The sequence below is a fragment of the Furipterus horrens genome, unplaced genomic scaffold (genome assembly GCF_987537825.1).
Source record: "Furipterus horrens unplaced genomic scaffold, mFurHor1.1.pri manual_scaffold_10, whole genome shotgun sequence".
NCBI lineage: Eukaryota > Metazoa > Chordata > Mammalia > Chiroptera > Furipteridae > Furipterus > Furipterus horrens.
This window is the reverse complement of record NW_028327180.1, coordinates 33,833,533-33,859,449: the sequence shown is the minus strand read 5'-3', so window position 1 is coordinate 33,859,449 and position 25,917 is coordinate 33,833,533. Positions and strand designations below refer to the sequence as shown.

Here is a 25,917-nt window from a genome sequence, read left to right as displayed (position 1 = left end):
TCCTAACGAGAAGCAGGTCAGGAAAGAAGGCTTGTGGCTCATAGCAAAGTTGCATTAGCACCTTTTCCCTCCAGGCAAGCCCAAACACTCTTTTCCCTCCTGTGCAAGGACTCTTCCAGCATAACCGAACCCCCTGGCTCTTTGCCTCATGTCAATGCTGTCACCAGGCAGGAGGGAATTTGAGCACATGTCTGCTTCTTCTCAGGTCTTCCTGACAGACTTGTCATGGCCGTCCATCACTGCAACAGGGGGGCACATGGTGAGGCTCTAAACTGGTTCTGCCTCCTGCCAAGCGATTGCTCTGAAATGGCTTCCATCTGTCAGTGTCACCAGAAGGGAGTCACATTCCCTTTCACAGGGCCAGCCTCCCAGAATCTGCAGATCTGATCACGCAGGGCCAGACCCAGAGGGCCCAGGTTTCAGCGGCCACAGATCCTGGCAGCTGGAGAACACCTAAGGCAGACCTGGCCCCGAGCCGGTAACGTCCCACCTTCCTTTGGTGTGCTTCCTTCTCTCCCTGCTCCAGTGACAACCCTGTGGTCCGAGTCCCAGAAAGTGGGAGCCATTTAGAAAGCTGCTGCCCTGAGTCTCCATGTTGCCCTGTGAACCTGCTGAGAAAACTGGGAGCAACTAGAGAGTCTCAAAATCCCAGCACAACCCTCCCTTGGCTTCCCATCCCAGATGGAGGAGGTGAAGGCATATCCCTGCCAAAGGGAGTCTTTAAGGTCTGGGCCTGGGAGAAAGAGATGCCTGACTACACTAGAGCTATTTCAAGTCTGGCAAGAGTCCTAAACATCAGAATTCTCTGATCCATCAACTTTGTAAGCCCTTTAAGAAAAAGATACATACATATACATATACACGTGTGTATATGTACACATGTGTGTATATGTATATACATACACACATATATATGCCCAAGATTGGCACATTGATGTATCTAGATGTGATGAATAAGCTTCAGATGTAATTATATGGTCATGTACTTCAATGAGGCTTCCAGCTCTACACAATTCCTGATAATTTCAAACTTTCATGGCACCTCATAGCTTATGTGGTTTTCACTGTTCTCTCCTTATCCCTCTCATTTCATAATCACTATAATTTCAAACACATAAACACGAAGCCCTCCATAATGAGGAGGTGCCACAGGTTAGCCTCCACACCAAGGTTAGAGGGGATGTTGCTGTGCTGTGAGCCATCACATTGGGTGGGGGCTTTTGTGTGTTGATAGCATAATGCCCTAGGCCACCCATGGGCTGTGAAAACTTGGTCTTTTCACTTGGAGGCCCATGTTGGCCTCATAAGTTATCAGTGAGTGTCCCCAACTGCCTAGGTTAACACAATCTGCCACTCTCTCCTGCCCTCCATCCCGTAGGTCTCCCTCAGCACCCAGAGCCACAGCTTTTAAAGGCGTACGTATTTAATAAAGGAAGAAAGGAAGGTTCTCCTTGACCTCAGGCAGGCTGGATCAGTGGAGAGGCTGAGGCGGCTGCTCAGAGCAATGTGAAATGACAATTCCCATGCAGCTGATGACGTATTTGGTGGGAGCATGCAGCAGCAGTGATGTCAGGCAAATGAAAAGGCAAAAGGGGTTGAATTTGACAAACACCCCTAACCTGAAGCAGTGTGCCGATAAGGACCGGGCTAAGGAAGTGGGTCTTTTGGAATAAACACCAAGGTTGGGAGCTGTCATGAGCACAGGCTAGAGAAGGGCAGAGAAGCAGCCGAGAAGCACAGAATGATCTGGGGCCAGGCAGCACCAAAGCTGAAGACAGCCCTTCCTCAGATCCTGGGTTCAAGGGAAAGGACAGAAAACCGCTGCAGCTACTACCTTGGGTTCCTAAAGAAACTCACATGGGGCCTCCAAGTCCTGTGTCTAAGGTAGAGTGGACCACTGTGAACCACTGGGCCCCATGTCTTTTCTCAGCAACAAAAGAGCCATATTCACACTAAATAACTTTCCCTTTCTCTTGGCCCCCTTCTTCCTTCTGAAAGGAAAAGAAAGTCGTTTTCTTTTTTGCCTAAAGGCTGGCATCCTATTTTCAAGATAACAAGTGGTTTCACTCTGGTTCTAAAACACAGAGGAAGCCCCCCGCTGAGCTCTGTGAATGTTCTTTCTGTGGCACGAAGATTTCTAACCATTCAGAGGGAGAGCCCTCATAACACTGAAAGAGCATTGCTAAAGCTACAAGGCTCTGGGGACACTTCCAGGAAGCTTTGATTTGGGGCTGGTATTCCTACCTGCTTAGCTCAGTAGGTAGTTTGGCTCTTTGTAGAAACTAGTGAACCTTGGGCACAGCACTTGACAAATAATTTGAGATGTGCTATATTTTAGAATATTTTAGAATCCAGACTTGATTCCTTGAGTGTGTTTGGGAAGGCAAGAATTTTGCACATAGAAAAACAAATAAGAAATTTAAAAAGGCTTTGTTTTAAGTTAGGCAGCTAAGAAATTGAAAACTCCACCACCACCACTACGCCCCCCCCCCCCCAAAAGTCACATGTTTTGATTTGTTTTCTAGTAAAGATCATTGTCTTTGGAAGCCAAGACTTTCCAGCAAACAACAGTGAACCAGACTCTCCGAGGACACAAACCAACCAAAAAGCACCCAGCTATTCCAGCACAGCCTAAGCAAACCATTCTCTGGGTCTGGAGAGAGAAGATGAAGGCTATGACAAAACTGAAGCTGAACCCAGGAGTGACAGAAAGAACAGAACCATATCTGTGGGTCACAGGACATACTCACTGACATTTGCCTTCATTTTCCCTCAAAGGAAGAAGAGCAACCAATATTTGTTTGCTTCTCAGAATAACATTATCTGTTGGAAGCCAAAGCATCTAAAGTCCTTTCTTCTTGCCCAAGTATTTGGGAAGGAAGACAGAGAACATCCTTCTGGGACAGAAAGACAGACAACATCTTTCTTGACCCACATTAAGATAACTGTTATTTTGTCTTCTTGTAGTTATTTAAAAATACCCACTAATGAAAAAGGAGAAGAGGAATTAGATCCCACCCTCTTCCTCCATAGCACCTAGCATGGTGCCTTGCACACAGCAGGTACTCAGCTAATGTTTAAAAGGATTTTAAATAGGAAGCAAACTTGATAACCATAATACTTTTATCCCCAAAGGATTTTTTCCAGACATTCACCACCTTATCCTCACAACACCCCTGTGAGGTAAGTAAGCAATACTCTTTCCCTCTTTACAAAAAGAGAAATTGGTCTCAGGAGTGACTTGACTTAGGTTTGCAGAAGTCTAGAGTCCTGAATGTTTTAGTTCCAATGACATGATCACTTCATGAGATTGTGCCTTTCCTTTGTTTAGATGCTTTCTCTGGCCCTTTAGTAAAACAATAATGCTTAAATAGGTCACTGAGTAAAATCGATTTCCTCTGTTTGAAAAGAGTATGCTTTGCTGTCTCTGCCTCAGAGAGTGTAGAAAGTAACGATTAGATGATTACACATATCTTTTTTTCCACATACTTCTGGAAGCCTTCTTCTTCTTTATCATTCTTCCTACCCATCTACTGAGTCATTTTGTCCTTGGTGGCTCCACGTGTCTGTCTTCTCATTCATAAATGCCGCACAGTTCATTCACCATCCATCCCAGTCAAAAAAGAGGTGCCGATAAGAATGGAGAGTCAAGTCTGAGGTCTCATTTATTCCTTCCTTCTGGTTACCATCAGAAATACCTAGTGGAAATAAATAAGCCAAGCAGGATCTGGCCAATCCACAGAACAATCAGAGATACAAGATCAAACAGAAGTCATTATTGAGTTCCAAACTAGAATCTGGTCCCTTGTGCTGTCAAAACAACAATATTAATCTTGGTGAGCAGAGTCAGAACAGGTGGGAAAGGAGTTCTTGTCAGGGCCCCTGGTCAAGGAGCAAAAGGATTTGTAGCAACAACTGGGACCTGCGTGGGTGAGTTACCTGCTCCTTTGGGACAGTCTCAGGAGGTGCCCTTTTGTGTGTGTGAGTGAGAATTTTTACATTGGAATGCACCTGAACTCCAAGAAAAGGGTCAGAGCCAGAGCTAGGTTGACTGATCTAGAAGCAGTGAAGCTTCTAGAATTTTCTTCTCCAAGAAGGTTCTCAGAGCCGATAGAAAAAGCAATGTTGTAGCTGGCCCTCCTGAAGCACTAGTGTTCTTCTCTGCTGTTCCCACCTGCCCTCACTCTGGTTTAAGTCCTAAGGAGAACATGAAGTTTCTTAGGATGGGTCTGTTTTCTTCCTCAAAGGGTATCTTGGTAGTTGAATTGAAAACAGTCAAACCATAGGAAAAAGAAAAAAAAAGAAAAAAGGAAAAGGAAACTCAACCAAACTTTTCCGATTCAAATGGTGAGGAAAAAAGTACCCTGACTGAAATAAAACCCTAGTGATATCCCCCAGCACCTGTTTGCCTCTCAATCTTTGCCTGCAGGCTCCACTCAAAGCACACCAGGGAATGATCAAAACCCACCATTAGGACCCACAGTTTGGCTGACAAGATGGTGTTTTAAAAAACAAAGTTTTGCTTCTGTACTCTGCAGAGAGGCAAAGAGAAGGCTAGTCCATTTGAGGAGGTGAGCCTTAAGGTTGAAAAAGATTGTAAGGAAGAACAAATTGAGAGAGATTTCCTGAAGAGCTTTCAACCACCTGAAAAACAATCTCCAAACACTCCCCATTCACCCATTCTCTTGTCTGCCCAAAGTTCAACAAAGATCAGTTTTCAAATAGATCCTTCCACATATTCTCTGCTGCTTTAGGAACAATGAACATTGGGACATTTGGTTTTAGAGTTGCAAGTGGCCAGCTTGAGTTAGGTGACCCTCAGGTGCCTAAGCAAGTACCATTGTGCTGGGTTCACAGTGCTGTGAAGAATCTAAGAACTACAGGTATATGAGAGTTCTCCCTGTCCAGCTTCACTGCTCATCCTGTGGGCTTCCAGGTGCCACTGCACCCGGAGAACATGCTGTTCTTCTGTGGCTCCACTTCCCAAGTAATGAGGTCACCACTGTTCCTTATAGGACGCCTTCGCTACAGGCAATAATGACTGAATCCTCACAGCATCCCTGAGCAAGGGAGAAAGAAGACGTTGGCCTTCTTTCTCTCCACTTTACAGATGGAGAAACCAAGGCACCGAGAGGTGAAGAATCCATGATCACAGTGGGACCCTGAATCAGCCTGTGGCAGTTCCTGACCTTTCTGGGTCTAAAGAAGAGCTTTTAGGAAGTCTGCAGCTAAAAGAAACCTTCTAACCCCACTCTAGCCTGAGGACCCCAGAGCTATGTTGAGGATGGAAAAACAGACTAACGGAGTTCATCTCATGGGTGACCAGTTGTCTGTATCCACCATGACATATGGCCAAAGGCTGCTTCTAGAGGGATCCTCTTTGGGTTACCCAACGCAAATTATTTTTTTGTCCTCCTTGATTTGAGGATAAATTTTAGTAGTCCTTCCTGGATGAGCCTGAATGAGCTGATTGACTTCATTTTCTGGTGTGGGGTCTTGCGATTCAAGTTAGGGATTGGCAAGGACAGGCATCTCCTACGGGGGGCTTGCATATTGTCCTGCATGAAATGGGACAGGCCAGGGCAGATGCCCCTTAGGTCCTGCCTGCTCACTTCTGATTTGGTCTATTCTTAGCCCTTGACACAAGGTGTTGGCCGTGTGCAGGGGGAACTCCTATGGTTTTCCGTCTGCTGCCCTCAGGAGCTGCCATTAATAGCACTCCCAACCTTTGGCTCCAATACATACAAGCCATTTCCTGCCAGCCATTGCAAGGAAAGGTACAGGGAGCAAGAAGGCACAGCTCCTTCCCAGGAGGAGGGCAAGAAGCAGATGGTGCCCGGGAGAGTCGAGTAAGGCAGACAAAACCGGGCAGGCAGAGGAATAAAGCTGCAGGCAGATCAAGGCAGTGCCCTTGTCTTTTGATATTTGGCCAATAGCACAAGATGCAGTGTTTTAAGCAAGAAATAAAACCTTCAGGATAGCTAAGAACAGGTGAGAAAGAGGCTTATGTTGCCAGTGTAGGAATGTAGATAATGCATCACCTTTTTCCCCAGTGAGGGGCTTCAGAAAAAAATCTTGGAGAGGGCAGAGTTGCCTTTTTTATGAGTTTTGAAATTGGGGCAGGCACACATTGATTTAGGATGCTCTGGGGACAGTCCTCTTACAAGCTTATGGTTTGGAGCCCGTGTGAGAGGCCGACCACTGCCATTTGCACGTTGAGCTGTGCATGGGAAAGGAATGCTGCCCCTACGACAGTGGCTGTTATAGATGAGGAGATCAGGACTTTAACCTTAAAGCATTTCCCATTTTGTTCACTTCAGTCACACCTGGGTTGAAATCCACTTCCTCCAGGGCAGCTGGCTGTACTTCACGTGGAGGACTGCCTGACAGAAGCTGGTCATCAGGACATGCTGGCGAAGGCAATGAACAGCAGTGCTACTGATGAGGTGACGCAGCCCCTCAGGCAGCGCCTTCTCCAGGGCTCCCCTCCAGCTCATTGAGGTCTCCCTGGCAGTTTTCTGGTCCACACTGGGAATATCCCCTGACTCTGGTCAAATGAATGGCAATGAGCTCTCTTCTCTCCACACTCTCCAAATTTTAGTCCCCCTCCCCCAACCAAATCTGGCAGTGTTATTTTAATACTTCCTTTTCAGTTTGGCAAAAAAAAAAAAACAGATTTTAGCTTTTTGATAAGAGAGTCAAATGAGCGTATACAAGGTGTGCTCCCCCTCATTTAGGCGACACCCAGAGCTGCTATCTTCACATCTGAAAGGGCTCTGAGTAAGAAGCCACTTTCCTGGGCAAGGAAAATGCCATTGCATGTGTCTACCCCATGTGAGAGGACCAGAAGCAGAGGGGCATGGACGCTGTCTACAGAATATGGCCCTGCCCTGTTCTCCTTTAGGCTCTGACACATCTTCCTCCAGACCAAAGGCTCTGCACCTGCACACTGCTGTCCTCCTCTTACTTCTGTGCCTAGGCAATGGAGAGATAAACGTTTGCTACTGACTGGGGGCATCAGGGCTTGGGGCACGTTCTAGAGCTCCCCACCCCCAGGACCAGGAATCAGGGTGGATAAAGGGGGAAGTGTGCTTCCTCTGTCAGATGTATAAATGCCACAGGGGAGTTCCGGTGGTAACAAAGGAGTGAGCTCATGCCTGCCGAGAGGTTCTCCAGCAAGCTCAGCATCAGAAACCTCATCTTCTGCCCCTATGACCATGCGAAAGAGTAAAAGCAGAGGGAGAATGGAGAAAATGATGCCATCTGGTGCTTTTTAAAAACCTGTAAATTTTTCTCGCTGAGAATAAGGCCTCTACTGGGACAGGGTCTAATATTTATGACATGAGATGTCATCCGGCCAATAGATTTGCACTCATGGTCACAACCCAGAGAGGTATCTACTCTTTGAAACCACCCTGGGACTCAGAGGGGAGAGATTAGGCCACGGGGCCATAGAGTTTTGGGTGATGGTTGAGTATGGGGATCTGGCAAGTGTGGCGGAGCCCCCAGGGCCATAGGAAATGTCTTCCTTGACTGAGAAGGGACATGTTGTCAGCCATGCTATCAAGAGGGATGGGGCCTGTTCCCATAGCACCCCTGGTTCCCAGCTTCTTTGGACAAGTCTGACCCTGGAGAGCAAGGCAGACGTTCCAGAAACAGTGGAGGAGTGTATCTGAGATAGAAGAAACTCTGGGGGTAAAGTCAGTGGGGCCTCATGTGATGAATTTAAATTCTCTTAGCTCCCTTCACTGTGGGTCTTAAAGAGACCTGATGCCCCTGTTTGGAATGTCACAGGCTTGTGTCAATGAGCCCAGGTGATAGGTGACCTCACCTCCAGTTATATGAGGAGACTGGTGTTTCTTTTCAATGCAGAGGCCCAGGAAGAGGCAGATCTACTTAGCAAGGGAGAAACAGAGTTTGCAGAAAAGATGACACAAAATCAGCCAGATTTTGAAGATGCTAGCATGTTTCTGAGAATGAAAAGAAGAGCCAAATTTTCTGTGTGGTTGGGGGCATATTTGCGGGGGATGGTGGCAGTAAGAACAGGAAAGGGTATAACCTCCTATATTATTCTGTAGTTCCTGGTACAGTGTGCTTACCTCATACCAGAACCAAATATTGAGAGTTAATTTATTTTCATCAGGAGTTCTTGGCCAAGAAGCAGGCCCAAAGATTATTCTTCTTTAAAAGAACATCATAGGCAACCCCCTGGGTAGTAGCTGGGTCTCTGTGAGCTGTGCCTTGCCACCCATAAGGGGTTAGTCCAGGGCTCAGGCAAATGGCAGACTAAGGCCAATTGCCAGTGTGAAGGAGGTCACCACTTCTCACTGGGGGCAAAGAGTGACCCACAGCAGAGCCGCTTGGAAAACATGGGTTTTGAGGACCAAAGCCTTCCAGATAGGGAGACAGATCTCCCCCAGTTAACTCAGATCACAGAGAGTGTGGATTCCCACACTGCCCCCTGGGCCAGCCAGCCAGCCAGCTGCCAGCAGCCCCCTGCAGGGGTGCACACTAGTAGTGGAGGAAATGGCTGGGACCAGCAGAGAGAAGGTTTCCTGGCAACTGAAAATGTGGGGACTCATTAGAGGCTGATGATACTGAGAAGACAGATAAAAACTCTCATCTGGCCATTCTCTTTATGTTTGCTGCTCTCCCTCCCTCCCTCACGGGTTTTCTACTTCTTTCCTGACTTTTCTTCCTGCTTTTGTCTCTTTGCAAAACCAGCTTTCCCTGCTGCTGGGGCATGATGCACATTTTCATTTGCATCATTAGGAAGGGACCTGGCATTACGAAGGGGTGGGGAATGACATTTCAAGGGAGAGGTGTACCCTCCTGCCTGAGTCTTGCAGAGGCCAGTCCAACAAAGGCTGAACAAAAGGATTTCTGAAAGGTCCTGTGATCTCCTCATTTGTGCCCAGTGGCTACAGCCCCAGAGGACCCTCCCTGAGTTGGAAGTTATCACCCCAACTTTTGGTGCTCCAGGTCAACAAATGTGAGCCATTTTCTCAGTTGCATGTAAACATAAACACACCTATTCACACGCACGCACACACACGCTGGATGTACAGTAGAAAAATAGAGCTGCAAATTAAAGCCTACAACTGTGTTGAAATGAAAGAGAAAGAGAAAGGAAATAAATTCCAGAAGAGGCAAACAAGTCTAAGTGGCACAGGGCCCAAAGTGATGCACGAGGGGCAATGTCAAGGATTGCTCTAGGGATGGACATCCACAGGGCTCCAGGCACACGGAGCCCCAGAGCAGAGGCAGACAAGAGCTGGGACCCCAGCAAGCCCGGGGGGTGGCTCCTCTCCCATGGCCTCACGTCCTCCCGCCTCGGCAGAGTAAGCTGCGAGCTGTGAGCTAAGCCCTCAGGAGGGAAGCAGAGTACAAAGGAAAAGCACCTCTGACCAGATTGGAACTCTCAATTCACCACTGAGTGGCCCATGGGCCTGTCCCTTGGGTGGGCGGAGACAGGCCCGCCTGGCTGGTCTTAACCAAGGCCTGGGTGTGCTCTGTGCAGCGTGCTTCCTAGGTGGGTGGCCCCAGGCCACAGGCTCTCTGCGCCTCTCCTCCGGCCCCTTTCCCACTAGGGAGGACCCCAGGGGAGTCAGGGAGGGGGAGAGAACAGCACTGCCAAGTTTAGTAACAGTAAAGGAAATCAAAGGGATCTGAACAAAGAAAGGAACATCCAGATTTACAACTGACCTGAAATGTAAAACTTGTTATTTTTTTTTTTTACATCTTAAGATAAACAGTAAAGGGGGTAGGAAGGAGAAGCCTCTTTGAATAATAATTTTTAAAAAAACCCACAAACATAAAAAAACAATTCCTCAGTTTTTGAACTTTTCTTAAGAATAGTTCAATATGAGGTCTTGCACCCTAAACAGTTATATCTGGAATTGTAAAAAAAATTGCAGTTACACACAACAAAGACTAAGAGTATTTGCTAAAAAATATTGTGTGTGTGTGTATATATATTTATATATATATATATATATATATATATATCTTTTTGTGGAGATTTTTTTTTCTTTTTGTAATTTTTTCTTTTCCTTTTTTTTTTTTTTTTTTTTTTTTTGTGTGTGCCCAAGTAGAGATACAATGGGATTGAAATGATGTCCTAGAACAGAATATTCCTCACAGGAACAATTCTTTGAAAAATAACATTTAAGAAATGGTTGAACGTATTTGCAATACCTCTCAAAATTCAATTTGGTACAATGAGAAAATAATCAAATTTTCACCAAAGTAACACAGCCTCTAAGACCCCGAGTATGCTGCTGGTGTGAGTCTCGCCATCCAGACAGGGGCTCATATTCCAGCACCATCCCCTCCTTCCTGCTCCCCCCTCCCAGCCCCCTCCTACTCCACCATAGCTATACCCAGAGTCTGCCTTAAGAGTGGTTTTCTACATTTCTGGCAAGACCTTGCAGCAGACACATACACACATGTATACATGTGCAATGGGCACGCACACACACACACACTACACACACAGACACACACACAATTTCCCACTCACCACAGATGCACCAAGTGAGCTGAATGACTTTTCAGCCAACCACAATGGTGAAAGACAGAAGCACCAAACAGTCTTTGAAATGGGTCAGTTATTACAATTTGATGTGGTTTTTTGATATAGTCTAATTTTCCTCTGTGTTAATATTTTTAAAAAAGCACAAATGATAAATGAAAAATTCTTTCCAGATCAATTTAAGGCTTCCCACCAAATGGAAACAGAAGAGGCCTTACACAGTATCACATGTGATAAATGTATACCTTTCACAGCCTTAAAATGACAGACCAAAATCATTTTTGCCAGTCACTGATTAAGTATTGTGCCTTTAAATTGATGTCATTCTTTTTGCTACTATGCTGAGTTTTATTATTACTGATGTCCTTTGATTACATACATGGAAATTTCCTTTAATTTGCTTTAGAATTTCCTGTTCTCATCGAATTATTGGGGTGGCTTTTTTGTTTTATTCTGTTTTGCTTTTCACCAGGAAACAAATGGGATCTGTACTAGGTGAACGCTAAAATGGCACATGATCAGCCTTCAAGTAGCTTTAGCAGCCATTTGAGTTCCAAATGGCAGCTTGGCTCCTGGAAGGCGCTGTTAAGTTGGGGTCAGGACAGGAGAGGAGGGAGAGAAATTGAAAAGAGATCGGGGTTTCTATGCCTTTGCTTTTGGTACATTTGTTTGTTTGCTTACAAATAATCAGATAGGAAGAATGATTGTTTTGTGTTTTATTTGTTGGCTGTTTTTTGTTTTGTTTCTAGATTTGTTTCAATTAATTGTGTAATTTTCCCTCTCTTGGTACAAAAACCACCAGAGAGTTTTGCATGAGAAAACGTGACAGTACTTAATGAAACTCAGCACCTAAGGGCATAAGGCAGTTGAAGGTTTTTTTGTTTTGTTTGTTTGTTTGTTAGTGTTTGTTTTGTTTTGTTCTTTCAATCAGCACCAATCCCATAAATGATCTACACTTGGTGTAAGGTATAAAACACTTTTTTTTTTCTTTTGGAGTGGAGACAACTCCTCCTTCTCCACCCTGTGAACAATAGTGTGGGATTTTCAATACTATTTCTTATGTGTAAAAAACAAAAGAAAGGTTTTCTTTTTGTTTTTACTTACAAAACATAGAGAATATCTTTGTATACATACAGCGACTGGAAAGAAAGCTTATCTGAAGGGGTTGTGACTTATTATTTTCTTTTTTTGTAGCAGTGGTGGTGGTAGTGATGGTGGTGGTGATGGTGGTTGTGATTTTGTGTATTGGGGGAAGGGAGGGTTATATTTCTTGCAAAGCGGAGTTTACCGCAAACCAACTTAAGGTCCCCTTCTCAACTTGGGTCAAGATGCTCTTAGAGTGAAGATTCGTACTGTAGCAACTCATAAAGGAGCGGTCCGTCTCGGTACCGAATGCCTACCGCGGTGGGGGTGACATACTGCAGAATGTTAATAGTCCTTCTCAACCTCCTGTCTACAAAATGAGCATCCCAAGCTGGGTATCTCTTTCTTGGCATGTCAATCTTAATGAGGGGCCCTTCTGGGGGGTAAGGACGCCCCGACGGGGTGGTGGGCCCCATGGGTCTCACTTGGAAAACGGGCAAGCAAGTGTCAGCCGTGAGATCCTCCTGTTGTTCCGTTACGGCTCTGGTAGGCGTGACCTGGGTCCCCCGGTACCCAGGGGTCTGAGGCGCCATGGGCTCAACATCGGGGGGCAAAGGGATGCCCCAGAGCAGCTCGGCACAACAGGAGCTGACCAAGATCTTAGCTCGTGGCCCCATGGGATGCAGCACACCGTAATATAAGAGCATCAGTGCGATCCCAGCCACAAAGCTAATAAAGACACAACACAGTGCTGGCACCGCATAGGAGTCAGTGGTCTCCGGGTTTCTGTAAAAATACCAAAGGAGCGTCAAGGCAGCATTCTCGGTCAAGACTATCGTATAATAGGCAAACATTCGATATCGAGTCCGCCCTTCCTTGACGTTAAACCAGCAGAAAATGTACACAATCCCTACCACCATGTTGAAGAGGATCTCCTCCCACTTGGACATGCAGAAGTCTGTTCCACCATGGATGATCCAGAAGGCCATGGCGCACCAATGCACCACCACGAAGATCCCGAAGTAGAGCTGGAAGATGGAAGCAAAGAGGGCAAAAGAGATAACTCTGGATGAGATGGTGAAGAGGCGCCAGAAGAGTTGGATGAGGGCCCCTCTGTAGCTCATACTCTTCTTGTCGTCCCTGGAGTCCCGCAGCAGCTTGTGATAGGAGGCTAGCACCCAAGCCAGGGACATCAGGGAAGTCACAGAGGAGACACCTGCCGGAAAGACACAAACCCACACAGTCAAAATCTTGGATGTCAACTGCAGGGCACAGCAGGGCTGCCAGCTGAGGAGACGCCCACATACACCACGATCTAAAGAAGGAGGGAGAAAGAAACACAAAATCAGGAACCGAACTTGGAGGTCACAGTTCCTCCCTAAGCTGACAGCTTTTGAAATTTCATTTTAGTTTCAATACCCCAGTCCAGAACTTCTGGACTGCATGCTCTGTCCAGGGACTGAGAACCGGGGCCACTGTGGTGGCTTGTGACATCTGCAGTGATGGGACCTCAGGTGTTCTATTTAAGGAATCCCGAGGTCACAGGGGTCCTTGTGCAGACAGACGTGTGGCAAGGGATGGTGTCCTTGTCACCAGCAGCCTATGCTGTCAGAGAAGCTCACAGAGGAGCTCCCCAATTGTGAAGACTGACAGTTTACTCACTGCCCCTGGGACCACAGACCTCCTTTGGGAAGGTATTGGAGTCATTCTTTCGCCTTTTCTCAGCTCACTCAAGGCCCCAGGAGCCCTTCCCTGCACCTTCTTCCATGTAGCTTCTCCTCCCCTCACCTGCTCCCCAAGGCCATTCTGATCAAGGACCCTGGGATCTGTTATCTGTTGTGCTGGCTGCCTCCCTCACTCCTGCTCACCACAATCCTTGTTGCTCTCTCCACAAACCACTGCTCAGTGTTCTCTGAGGCCTTGACTTGAGAGGCCCTGTCTTTTCTTGGATTCTGTCCTGACTCAGCAGTGAAATAACTCATGGTTGGAGGGTGCCTTTTCCCCTCACAAGCTTGCTTTCCAAGGGCAAGTAAATGTATCTGATCCCAAGCGACACTTGAATCTCCAAGAGCAATTTTAATTATAATGTTGTTCATTTGATATTTGTTAACTAAATCAAACTAAACACAAATTGTTATTAGAAGTTTCTCCAAACCCATCCATGAGCGAGCAATCATTAGTCAGGTATTATTATGCAACCTCCTCTTGAGCAAGATGCCCAATCACGCCTTGACTCCCCCCTGCATTACCTTCACTCGGTCCATCTAGCATCTCTTCTACTTTTCCTTTCTCCCAAAATTTCAGAACCCAATGCAACTAAATTCAACTGCAGACCTGAGTAGTGCTCCATGGACAACCAGCTCCTTACCACATTCCTTAACCTCACACCACAGCACAGCTGCCCCATGACAGTCTTCCAGGCAGAAATCAATGTCACCTAGTCATTTCCTCTCGTGAGCTCGAAGATTAGATCTAGGAGCCTCTTTCACCAGGAGACTACCTAAACTGCCCCAGGGCTCCAGTCTTCTGTTTGTCTTTCCCCAGGTCCCAGTCCACATCTCCACTCCTCTCCAGACTTCAATGAAGAATCAAGGTCCTCTGTCATTTTACACCCTCCCAGCACTTGCCCTTCCTTGCCCATCTCACACAGCCCCTTCCTGCCAACATTTCAAGGAGATGGTGCTCCGGTTTGCAGCTTGCAGAACATTATAGGATAACAAAAACCAGCATCTTACCATAAGCATAGAAAACCCATAGATGGTTAACTGTTACAATGAGGATGTGTTGATTTTGTAATAATAACAATCAAGATGGAAACAAACGTGGAAGAAAATATCACAAGTTCTGCACAGAAGCCAGTCTTAAAAATGCCCACCAATTCTCCTCTCACTTCTCTGGGAAGTTCTGAGCACAGTCCTTATGGGCCCTGCTTTGCCCTTTGTACACGCTGGGCATTCCCACCAGCATCTGCTGAGGGCATATATTCTGCAACCGTGTCACAGCAGTTGTGCTAGCATTTTAGCCCCCTGTGTTCATGTTGTCCGTTGGGTTGGGGCAGGTAGGAAAGTGGGTCCCCTTAGGAGTCACATGATTTAGGCTGTAGGTTTCTGAAGGGCAGGGAACGTGTAGTCATCTTGATAGTATATACCAAGTGTATTACCAACACTGTAGCATCCTTGGAAAGTCCCTTTTAGACATCTCTGTGATGCTACCCCTCTCTTTGTGAACTAATTTCTTGATGTTAATAGTGACATATCTCAGGTGTGCTACTGACCCTTAGTAACCAGAGGAGAAGTCTACCAAAGCTGAATGAGAAGATGGCCATCTACGAGCCAAGGAGAAAAGCCTCAGAAGAAACCAACCATGCCAACACCTTGATCTTGGACCTCCAGCCTCTAGAACAGTGAGAAAATACATTTCTGGTGTTTTAGCCACCGGGTCTGTGTTATTGTGTTCTAGCAGCCCTTGCAAACTAATACAGTGCTCTAATCCCAATTTCTAGATGAAGAAACACAGTATCTTTCAAAAATCATACATCTGTCAAGAAGTTGAATCAGGATTCAAATCCAGAGTCTGATTCCAATGGCCTTGAAAATGACCATTGTCCTAATGGATCCTGTAGATATAAACTTCGGAGGGACTGAGGAGGGGAACGGAAAGGAAGTCTAGGCATGCTGGGTGCAAAGGCTTTGAAGCTTTTGCCAAGAGTGGAAGAGAAGTATATTGCCCATGGGTATCTGAGAGAAGCCCTTGATTATGGAGCTAAAAACCAAATTTGAATTCTACTCCACCTTCCTCAGGAGAGTAACGTTCAAGCCACAAAGAAAGAGGTAATGCCAATAGAATTAACTGAGAGCACTTTCCCTCTGTTAAGTGATTAATCTTCAAAGGCTGGCAGTGTATTCCATTACAGGGGGAGGAAGTACGGAGTTTTCCCTCTCTGCAGTGGCTCACTTGGGAGACTTCTGTCTTGCCTGAGGTCAACCCCAAAGTCAATGCATTACCCTGGCCAAGACCCAAGCTCATGGGAACCAGCTGTGGAAGTGGCCTCGCAGCCCCCAGTGAAATTCTTGGATGGGCCTGGAAGCGTTTATGATTCACTTCCAGCTATGGCTCGATCACTCTCTGCATTCCAAAGATCAAGCTGCAAATTGTTAAACACTTCACGTATGGCTGTGACAAGTTCTGGGCAATGACCTTCACGGCTTGCTCACTTCTCCTGGTGCAGACCATGATGTGGGGCTTGCAGCTGGCTCACTGAGTTGACTGGAGTCCAGCTTAGCTTTCTAAGCAGCATTAAGCTGAAACCTCGTTGGAGGGGTGAGGCACTCCCCTCCCCTGAGAAAGGCTTGGGAGAGGGGCCTTCGGGCTCTGATCACCGAACCTGGGATCTAAGGTTTTCAGAAATGCACTGGCCACACCTTTAGCCAACAAAATAAAGTGAGAGGGGCTGCACCCTGCAGTTGGACACCCTTTACCAAAGAGGGGTAGTCATCCGGGAAGTCCCAATTTGGTGGTGTCATTGCAATATCCAAGGGTATTGTCAATCAAACTGTTGCCAATTGGGAAACAAAGAAAAAAAAAATGTGCGTGTGGCTGTCCCATCACGTGAGAAGCATAGTGACAGGGTTTCTGAGAAAAGACAGGACTCTAAAATCGGGGGGTGGGGGCAGATAAAGTGGAAGAACCAGGCGGCTGTGATGCAGTAAAAGGGATCAGGGACAGCGAGAGGGCCCAGCCATCAAGGTGACATAGGGAGGCTGAATTCTGGCAAGTGGACGGCAGGGCCATGGCTCAGAATGGATCAGGGCTGCACTGAGCCTATGGGAGCCCCAACACATCACCAGAAAGGGCACTTGAAGGAGAAACCAGATGCTAGAGCATCTCAGAAGGAGAACGCAGCATGTGGGTGCAAGGGGTGCTCTGAGAACCCACGGGAGTGTCTGCCGATTGTTACGAGACCGCTTCCAGGTGAAAGTGGATGGGGTCTATAGCAGAACTCAGCTTTGTAGAACCAGAGGTGCACACCCAGCTGCCCTCCTCCACCCTCTGCCACCAAGTGCTCAGTTCCACCGCTAAACCACACATTGGAAACCCCCCGAAGAGGGATTGGACAGGCACTAAGCACAGGGAAGGGCTGGGGCAGGACAAGTCAGCCATGCGGGGACTCACAGCTCCCTCTGCCCTGGCTCCTTCCCATCACATGGTCAAGTTCCTCTCATCTTACAAAAAGGAGCTCCCTGGACCCTGCGTCCTCTCTCAATGCAATCCCACCTCTCTCTGTCTCTTCCCCTCCAGCCTTCACAAGGAGATCACCTTGCCCCCTTCACTCTCCCCACTCCCGTACTCCCGACCCTCCAACCCTGCCAGAGACTTTTCATTGAGTGGTCAACCAGTTCCTAAGAGCGGCATTAAGAGAACTGGTTCAAGCACTCCTCCTGTGTGACATTTGGCACTTGGACCCACTCTGTCCTTCTTCACACTTGACCATTAGCTAGCCCCCAGTTACGTACGGCATTCTTTCCCTGCTGGGCTATTACCCCCATTTCACAAATGAGGAAGCTGAATGTGAAGTTAAAAAACTTGGATGTGGCCACAGCTGTGTTCTGATATTGTACACTCAACTAATTTGTAGGGCCTTGTACCCCCCTGGGTTGGTCCCCAAAAGATCCCCACAACCAAGAAACATGCTCAACTGGCTGTTTGTCTATCTGCATGTCAAGGTCAACATCTCCCTCTTTTTGCCCTTGCCTCCTCCCTGCCCACCATGGAAGCTAACATCAGGGGGGAACGTCACCACCTGCTTTTCAAAGTCCCTTGGTGTATTTTCCTTTGAGATGGGCAGTCCTTCCCTTTCCACCTGTCAAACTTCACCCTATCTTCCTACATTTTAAAAAAAGCACAGTCTCTTCTTGGAAATGCTCCCAGAAAGAGAAAACACAGCTGTGTGCCTGGCTCTTGAAGCATCACCGTCTGTCTCCTGTCCTCACCTCCACCCAGGCACACAGCAAGGGGGTGCTGGCAAAAAAGTACGTTACTAACCAGGCAAGCACGGGGAAAGAAACAAGCCTCATGGGTGCCATCTATGGGCCAGGATCAAAGACCTGAAGTAACTTGGCCAAGGTTACATAGGTAGTAAGCAAGAACACAAACATGGAGTCCTGGGATTATTTCACCCCTCAGACAGGATCCGTCTGCTTAAACTGGCTCTTCCTGGCCTGCAAGATCCAATTGTTAAATTTGCTGAAATTTGTTGGGCTAACCGATGTCATTTTGGAGCGTTAAAATAAGTGTGATGGCAGTATTTATACCACAGAAATTGACAAAAGCTAAAAAAAAATCAGGCTTCCCCCAATTTTCTAAGAGCCAGTTGTTAAACATTTATCTGCACACCACTGGTCAGATCAGCCACCTTTCCTGAAATGCTAGGTGGGTATCACTCACATTAGAGGAGACCTTTATGGGGCTCCCATATTCCAACACCATACATCTGGGCAGAGCAATGCACTACCTGGCTATTAAAATCATACTCTGTAAGTCTGAAGTAACAGCAACAAAGAAATCAATCTCTTTTTTAAAACTTTCACTGAAAATACACTCACAGTCACTAAAGTCTAAGGTTTTCTTCAAGCACAATTATTTACAAGCACTGACATGCTCATTTTTGTCACATTTCTGTATTTGAAAAGGATGTGATTCCCATCGGAGGTCACCACATGGAGTAACCTTAAGACATTTCCAGACTGACCCTTAGGAAGGGTCAAAATAGAAGATGCATTCGTCATCTGTGGATGTGACCTTCAGGACTGACGTGTATGTGTGGCCAAGGCGATTTGGAAAAAATCCCAGTGGCCTCATGTAAACATAGGAAGGGAGGACGGAATGTCTCAGGAAAGCTGACACCTGAGAAATTATACCACACCCTGGCTGAAGAAAGAGCTGCTTAACGTAAGGGAGTGGCCCAAGGGGACAGCATTCAAATCTGACCACTACAATGGTAATAATCTCTGTTGTACCATTGTCTTACAGAGAAGGAAAACTGACTCCAAAAAACCTCCGCTGCCTTGCGGCATACCTCTTCAGGGGAAAGGCTAAGGGAGTAAACCCCGACAGAAAATCCGGAGCCGGAGTCCCTAAGGCGGTTTGACGTTGTAGTCAACACCGGCAACTCCTGCAGCGCACCTGAAGCCAAGCTGTATTGACTCCGTCTTTCCCTTGGACCCTTCAGCTGCGAAGAGAGGGGGAGTCTGCTGCATGGGCAACAGCAGACCCTCCATATCACCCTGCCCAGGCTCTGTAGCTTCAGCTTCACTGGAGAGGACACTCCAGCGTCATCACAAGATGTCGATTCAACACGGGAGGAGACAGATACCGTGTCACTCCTGAGTTGGACTGCACAGTCATTCTCGGCGGTGCAGATAGACTCTTAAGAAGCTACACCATCGTCTCTCGAGACGGACGGCTGCCTACGACGACCATTGTCTTACCATATTTATATGAAACATCTCTTTATTGGCTCTGAATCCAGGCTTATAACGTCATCTGATAACCGCTAGTAAGTTTTCAATAACAATCCTACCTTGCCTCTGTTGAATGGCTACCTTGGGCCGGACTTTACACGGGACACTTGACAAACATTAACTCAATGGTTCTTCCCTATGAGGTGGTGGCTGATTTTAAGATGAGGAGACTGAGGCTCACAGGCTGTCACTTTTCCATAGCAAGTCATTAAGAAATCCCGGAACCAGGATTTGAACATAGTCCTGCCTAACTCCAAAACTCAGACTCTTGTTTTTAATAACTGGGAAAGATATATCTCTTCATCCACACCTACAGAGGAATGGATTAGCATTCAGATCTACATGTCAAATTCTTATCAATTTGGTGATCATCTATCAGTCCTCTGATCACCTCTGTGAGCATTGACAAAGTCAAAGAAGTCTAAGTGTGGGTCTGCAAAGCTGAAGACACACCCCTGGAAGATCCCATCCTAGTGTCCCTGTGAGTGTGGAGGTGTGACACCTCTATTCCATCTCCTGCCTGGATTCTTGGAATGGCCTCCTAAAGGATTTCTCTGTCACAATACAACCAAAGTGACTAAGCTAAAGAATGTCCCTCTGTGTGGCCTCCCAGGAAGGTAGACTGTCAGTGGTCACTGGTTTTCCATGTCTTTCTTCTGCTAGGAAATGCAATCCTGCCCTGCTGAACCCAGGTGTGGCCTGTGACATGCTCTAGCCAGTGAAACAGGTGTCACTTCCAGGTGGAAGATCATATTTTCCTGTGCCCCAAGAAGAGGCTGCTCCCCCAGTGACCTACGACAAACATGCAGCATGAATCAAAGTTGTTTTGAGCCACTGAAATTGTTCACCTATTCTAAACCACAGCACGGCTAGTCTCTCCCGACCGATCCGCGATCTCACTCAGGGTTCGCATCAATGTCCTCATAAGGGCCTCCAGAGCCCCCACATGATACTGCTCAGCCCCGTGCTTAGGTCCTTCCATAGATCCCCTCTCCAGTGGGCTCCCTTCAAAGCTCCTTTCATGCAGCAAGGTTTTGTTCCAGGCCCTCACACTCCCCCTGCCCTAGACGTGCCCCAAGCACTCCACCACCTCGGGGCACAAGCACCTGCTCTTCCCTCTGCCTGAATCGCCCTCCCTCCCCCCCCCCCCCCGTTATCTCCATGCACCCCACTCAAAGCTCAGCTCTCAGCCAGGCCACCCTGACCTCTACACTGGAGACAGCAAGCCCCCACTTTTGTCTCCCACCATCCATGTTTTATTTTCCACTTCAGCATTTCCTGCCACCTTAATAAACTTTATCTCTTGTTACTTTTATTTTTAGTTCAAATGTACCCTCACATATACGAGCTCCCCTAGGGTGTGATTGGGTCCTTCTGAAACTATGTGCAGAACCGTGTGGATGTTTTCTCATGAAAGAGTCCACAGCAATCCTTGGATTCTCAAGTGAACCCATAGGGAAAGGGGCCCATGAGCCCACCAGCCGTCCCAACATCCCTCATCATCTCTGAATGTGAGAAAGATGAATTCTCTGGGAGCCTCCATTCTCCTTTAGGAAAAAGACCTTGAGCGCAGAAGACAGAAATGAAAAGGAACTAACACTTATTGAATGTTTCCAATGCACCTGGCATGATTCCAGATACTTTGCCCATGTTACTTCATTTAATCTTCACCGTAATCCCCTGGAATGTCTATTGGTGCCCCATTTTACAGAAGAAGAAACCAAGGCTCAGGGAGGTAAAAAGATTTGTCTAAGGTTACTGCATGAAGCATGTCTTATTCTCTGCTTTGACATCTGGGTCCTTGCTGACTCGCCGAGGGACTGTCCCTCCCAGGGTTACCAAATTCCTACAAAGAGCAAGCCATTGGTGCCTTCCCTGCAAATGAAAACATCCAGAGCCCAAACCTCAACCACCTCCTTTATTACGCTCAGACCCTCCCAGGCCACTAGCCTCCTGCTCTAATCACACCGGGGCCAGGTACCAGACAAGCAGCGGACAGCCCCAGTGCTCCAGAGCCCCCTGAAATTATTCTGGACTAGCCAACCCTAAGCCTGCATTCCCTGCCCTACCCATTGCTTCCCACAGAAACCACAACAGACACTTGCTCATGTTTCCTCCTCACTCACTCTGCCTCCTAATGGGCCCTGGCGCTTCCCCACGTGGTGGACAATAGGAGGTACGTGGCTTCACGGTCAAACACCGGTATTTAAAGGGCCCAGCAGGAAGAAAGCTAAATCCAGCCCCTGCTTCACTTATGCCTTCTTTCTGAGATGCTGTCAGAGCTATCAAAATGCCAGCTGGATAAAGGCAAGCTCTAGAGATTCTAGAACAAATGTCAGCCACACAGCGGGCATGGCACCAGCCTTGCGGATGCCTGGGGTCCTGGTCGACCTGGAACACACCATGAAGAAGACTGTCTGCCATCACTAGAAAGTCCCAGTAAATCCAGCCTCATGTCACAGCAAACGGTTGACCAGTGTCAATGCCCTGATGCTCCCAGAGTGACTGCATTTTAACAGAGGCTGTGAGACGCCCTGGAAAGGACACGGGCTCTGGTACAAACAGACCTGGCTGTCGTTTATCGTTTGTGAGCCAGGGGTAAAATGTGGGTTTGGAGGATTCAGCAAACCATGAATGTTAGACATAAGGCACAGCTTTGAAACATATGCATACAAACCATATATACATATATACAGACACACACACACATATATAAAATATACAGATATATAGAGAAAGAATATATATATAGTGTACATACACATACTGACTATACATAAAGTCATGCACTGCTTAACAATGGGGGCATGTTCTGAGAAAGAGGATTTCATCACCATGTGAACATCACAGAGTTCTCTCACCCAAACCTAGCTGGTACAGCCTACTACACGTGAGGCCATATGGTATAGCCTGTTGCTCCTAGACTACAAGCCTGTGCAGCATGTTACTGTACAAAACAAGAAGACATAAGTCACGCACAAGACAAAATGATGCAATGAGAGATGTGGTAAATACGAGATGTATGAGGCTGCTGCCGGCATAACACCGCACACTGTTTTAGAGCAAACGTACTTTGTAAGTAGAAAGAGAACACTAAAATAATGATCAAAACTGTAGTATAGTAAATACATGTAAGCCAGTAACATAGCCATTTATTATCATTACCAAGTTGATGCACAGTACATTATTGTATGTGCTATGTTTTTATACAACTGGCAGCACAGTAGGTTTGTTTATATCAGCATCACCACAAACAGGAGTCACGCTACAATGGTAATGACAGCTATGATGTCACCAGGTGATAGGAATTTTTGGGTCCATTATAATTTTATTGGATCATTGTCTTGTAGGTGGGCTGTCTGTTGATGAAAACATCATTATGTGGCAAATGACTATAACATATATACGAAGTATTCTATAGTACCAAGGATGTAGCTACATGTTATATTCTTTCTCCCTGTTCCTCCTCTGGGACATTCTGTATATATAATATGTATTTGTATACTCTCTCTGTGTAACATATATACTCAATTATATTTGAATTTGTTTATTTATTGCCTGTCTCCACCCAAATGTTGGCCTCAGCAGGGCAGAGACCCCCTTCTGCCTTGTTCATCTCAGAGGCTAGCACAGAGCCTGGCATATAGCAGGTGCTCCATGCAGATGCCTTTAAGTGAGTTTGCGTAACACATTATCATTGACCATCATACTTATATATATATTTTGTTTCAACAAAAACCTAACCTAAATGACTCCCTCATGAAATTGTGCACTACAATGCGAGGAGCAGACCTGCGGCCAACATCAGGAGGATCTCCCAGCTCAATCTTACCTGCAGGCTCCTGTGATCTAATATGTAAGCAGGAAGAGGAGGGACCTGCTGGGGTTCTAAGATACTGCAAATAGTGTAGTTTGAGGCCCATCCTCTCAAGGCAAAGAGCAAAAGTCCCAGCAGCCTCCTCATCCTGTCCCCTGACCTGTCAGAAATGTGATGGGGGGAGGGGGGAGCTGCAGGTATGGGGTAGGAGGTGACTCAGAAAGTTATAGCCATTTAGAATCTGATAAAATCCTTTTAAAAGGTTGGAGTCAGGCTCAGTGCTGCCTTCCATGGTGTAGGAGATGATATGGCTGTCAAACTCTTGAAATTCTTCCAGCCCCAGTGGTTTTAGGATGTTTTACCTGAAGCCACTGAGTCCCTGAGAGTGACAGCCCTCGATTAACCAGAACCACCGTCCTCAATGTGGATGGTCCAGCCTCGCTGCCTCTGCTCACAGCCCAGCTGTGCCAGCTGTACTTCTGGATGGTGCAGCACCACTGTTTAGCAACGTGGCAGCTCCGGTAGCAGCTTGGTGGAAGGAGGCAGGACTCCTGAGCAGGTGAGGTTGGCACGGGCCTGTGTGCGGGCTGACTCAGAAGTGGTCCTTGCCCCCTCCACCCGAATTCTCAGCACTGACTGGCCCCGGACAAGAAAAGCCTGCCAGGTAAAATGACTTTGCCAGCTGAAGTCCTTACTGGGAGTGGTGGGCAGTGCTTGCCTTTGAAGGCTGAGAGTAAAAATGCTAGCCACTGTCACAGAGGGTCTCTTTTGTGCCAAGAACAAATGCACTTCACTTCTGACAAAACCCCTCTGGATCAGTAGTTACTAGCTGTGGTTTACAAATGAGAATCCCCGAGGCTCCAAGAGGTTAAGGGCCTTGTCTGAGCTGAGCGGGTGCAGCAACTAAGTTCAGAGAAGGGTGTGAAGCCAGAGCAGGGTATGGCACACATGGGATGGGGGTTGGGGGAGCTTTCCACAATGCCAAACAGAAGGCAGTGCCTTTCTTCTGGGTGACAGCCTTAGGAAAGTAACCAAGGGGACAAGCAGGGAAGAACTCGAAGTGCTTGGTTATTACTGGCAAAAGGTGAGGGGGTAGAGGAAACAATGGGGCCCGCACAATAGTCCAAGTAGAGGTGGGCTCCATGTTGTCCCAGGTGGGCAGATTTCCTAGCTGGCCGGTTCCTAAACTCTAGGGTCTGGCAACCTGGGGCACATGGACTCTGAACATGCAGGAAGACCTGGAAATTACACAGGACCCAGCTGTCCCTGGGTCAGCATCAGACCTGATCTTTACCTTTGGTTGTCAGTGGAGGGAACATGACACCCCTAGAACTGCTCTTGATGTCCTGACCTGCTGAGCACCACCAATTAATTTAGTCCAGAATTGCGTGGGTCCTTGAGTGTGAGTTATGCACAAAAACTTGGGGTTCAGAAAGGGTGACTCACCCATAATCACACCAGAAGCACAACAGCCTACAGGGACTCACCCCCAGGTGTCCTCCTCAGGGTCTCTTCTATTCCACTCTCTCCCCAGACTCAGAGATGTGTGGCATGAGAAGACATCATGTGTGACCCATGTAGGCTTCCTTTCCTTGAAATCTTAAGGAATAGAAAAGATCTTCTGAAGATCATTTCCTTGCAGTCTTTCCTGGAGCTGGAAGTTGCCATGAGGCTTCAAGTTCGTGATGGTCTCTGACGTGAATGTCCAACCCAGTAATTAAAGATTGCTACTGCCCAAGTTTCACCGGAGTTTCCCCACTTTTCTCTTAGAGTCATAGCTTGCCTGAAAGGGACTTCGAGAGTCCCTCCTGCCCTCACTCACGTCATCCAGGCCCAAAGACGATGAGATGTGAGAGGTTTGCCCAGCCTCCGTCACCACGTTCTAGCACAGGGGACATGGTCCGATGCTCCCTCAGCCGCCATCTCCCTATGGGGTGCTTAGGGGGCAGAGCTCACAGGAGAGCATTTCTGAAGGGTGAGGTGCCTTTGCGGGGCAATGAAAATGTTCTGAGATGGATCGTGGTGATGGTACAGCTCCGTGAATAAACTAAAGTCGCTGAACTGTACCCTTCAAATGAGTGAACTGCAGAGTATGGAAATTGTTTTTCATTAAAGCTGTTTAAATTTTTAAAAAAGAAAAAAGAAGAAAAAAAATAAGGAGGAGAGCAGCTCTGCCGGCAAGACCCCTGGGCAGGGCGGAGCTAGAGAAGCGGCCCAGGGACCACACTCCTCTCAGCCTCCTCATTGGTCTCATACGCTGGCACTCTTAGCTCCAGCCCTTGCCCTTGGCTGCACCCTCTTCTTGGCAGACTCTCCTCCAGAACTCGGTGGGGCTGGCTCCCTCCCATCTTCAGATCTCTGCTCCAAGGTCACCTTCTCTGGGAACCTTCCTCGGCTGCCCTGTGGGAAGCCGCACACGGCTCTGGCCCTCTCTCACCCCCTCTGCCCAGCTTCCCTGTCCCCCGGCTGCTGATCATGTTCTAACACAGGTGTCCCCCACTTTTCAAACGTTGGCATTGAGCTACTTTGCTTTTATGAAAGCCCTATAATTAGTACCCATTTCTGCTAATGGAAAGAAATAGGAAGAGGATTTTCACTTTTACCAAAAAAAAAAAAGTGAAAAGCAAAAACCGCATCCAGTGTTTGTTCTGCACAACCTTTTTCAGAGGCAGCGTGCACCCCAGGCAGCAATAGTGACCCCGCCAGACTCCTCCCCCGGGAACCACACTTGGCGTCTCGGCATCAAGCCCCATGGCACTGAGCATCTGTGCTTCATCCCATTTATTCTGTGCATCCCTTAGCCAGGTGGGACCTAAGGTATCAGAAAAGCCTGAGAGTATGAAAGGGTGTTATACTTAGTGTAAAACTGGGTGTGATTAAGTGTTTCAACAGTGGTGAACAAAACAGATACAGTATGTGTGTTGAATGTGTCCGCATCCACCACTCGCACTGTTTACACGCAA

The 25,917-nt window shown here is 47.2% G+C and overlaps 2 protein-coding genes across 2 annotated transcripts in view; both read right to left on the bottom strand.

The window, feature by feature from the left end:
* The window catches only part of PINX1 (PIN2 (TERF1) interacting telomerase inhibitor 1), a 236,594-nt gene that overhangs the window by 125,325 nt on the left and 85,352 nt on the right, over window positions 1-25,917 (bottom strand). The window lies entirely within an intron of this gene.
* LOC149999473 (XK-related protein 6) lies at window positions 10,372-12,880 on the bottom strand. The gene has a single exon (XM_090288975.1). It carries the CDS (start codon window positions 12,808-12,810, stop codon window positions 11,869-11,871), a length of 942 nt encoding a protein of 313 aa, XP_090145101.1. The 5' UTR covers window positions 12,811-12,880; the 3' UTR covers window positions 10,372-11,868.

Excerpts from the sequence above, each read along its gene's own strand:
- LOC149999473 (XM_090288975.1), bottom strand. The coding sequence starts at position 12,810 with ATGTCCCTGGCTTGGGTGCTAGCCTCCTATCACAAGCTGCTGCGGGAC.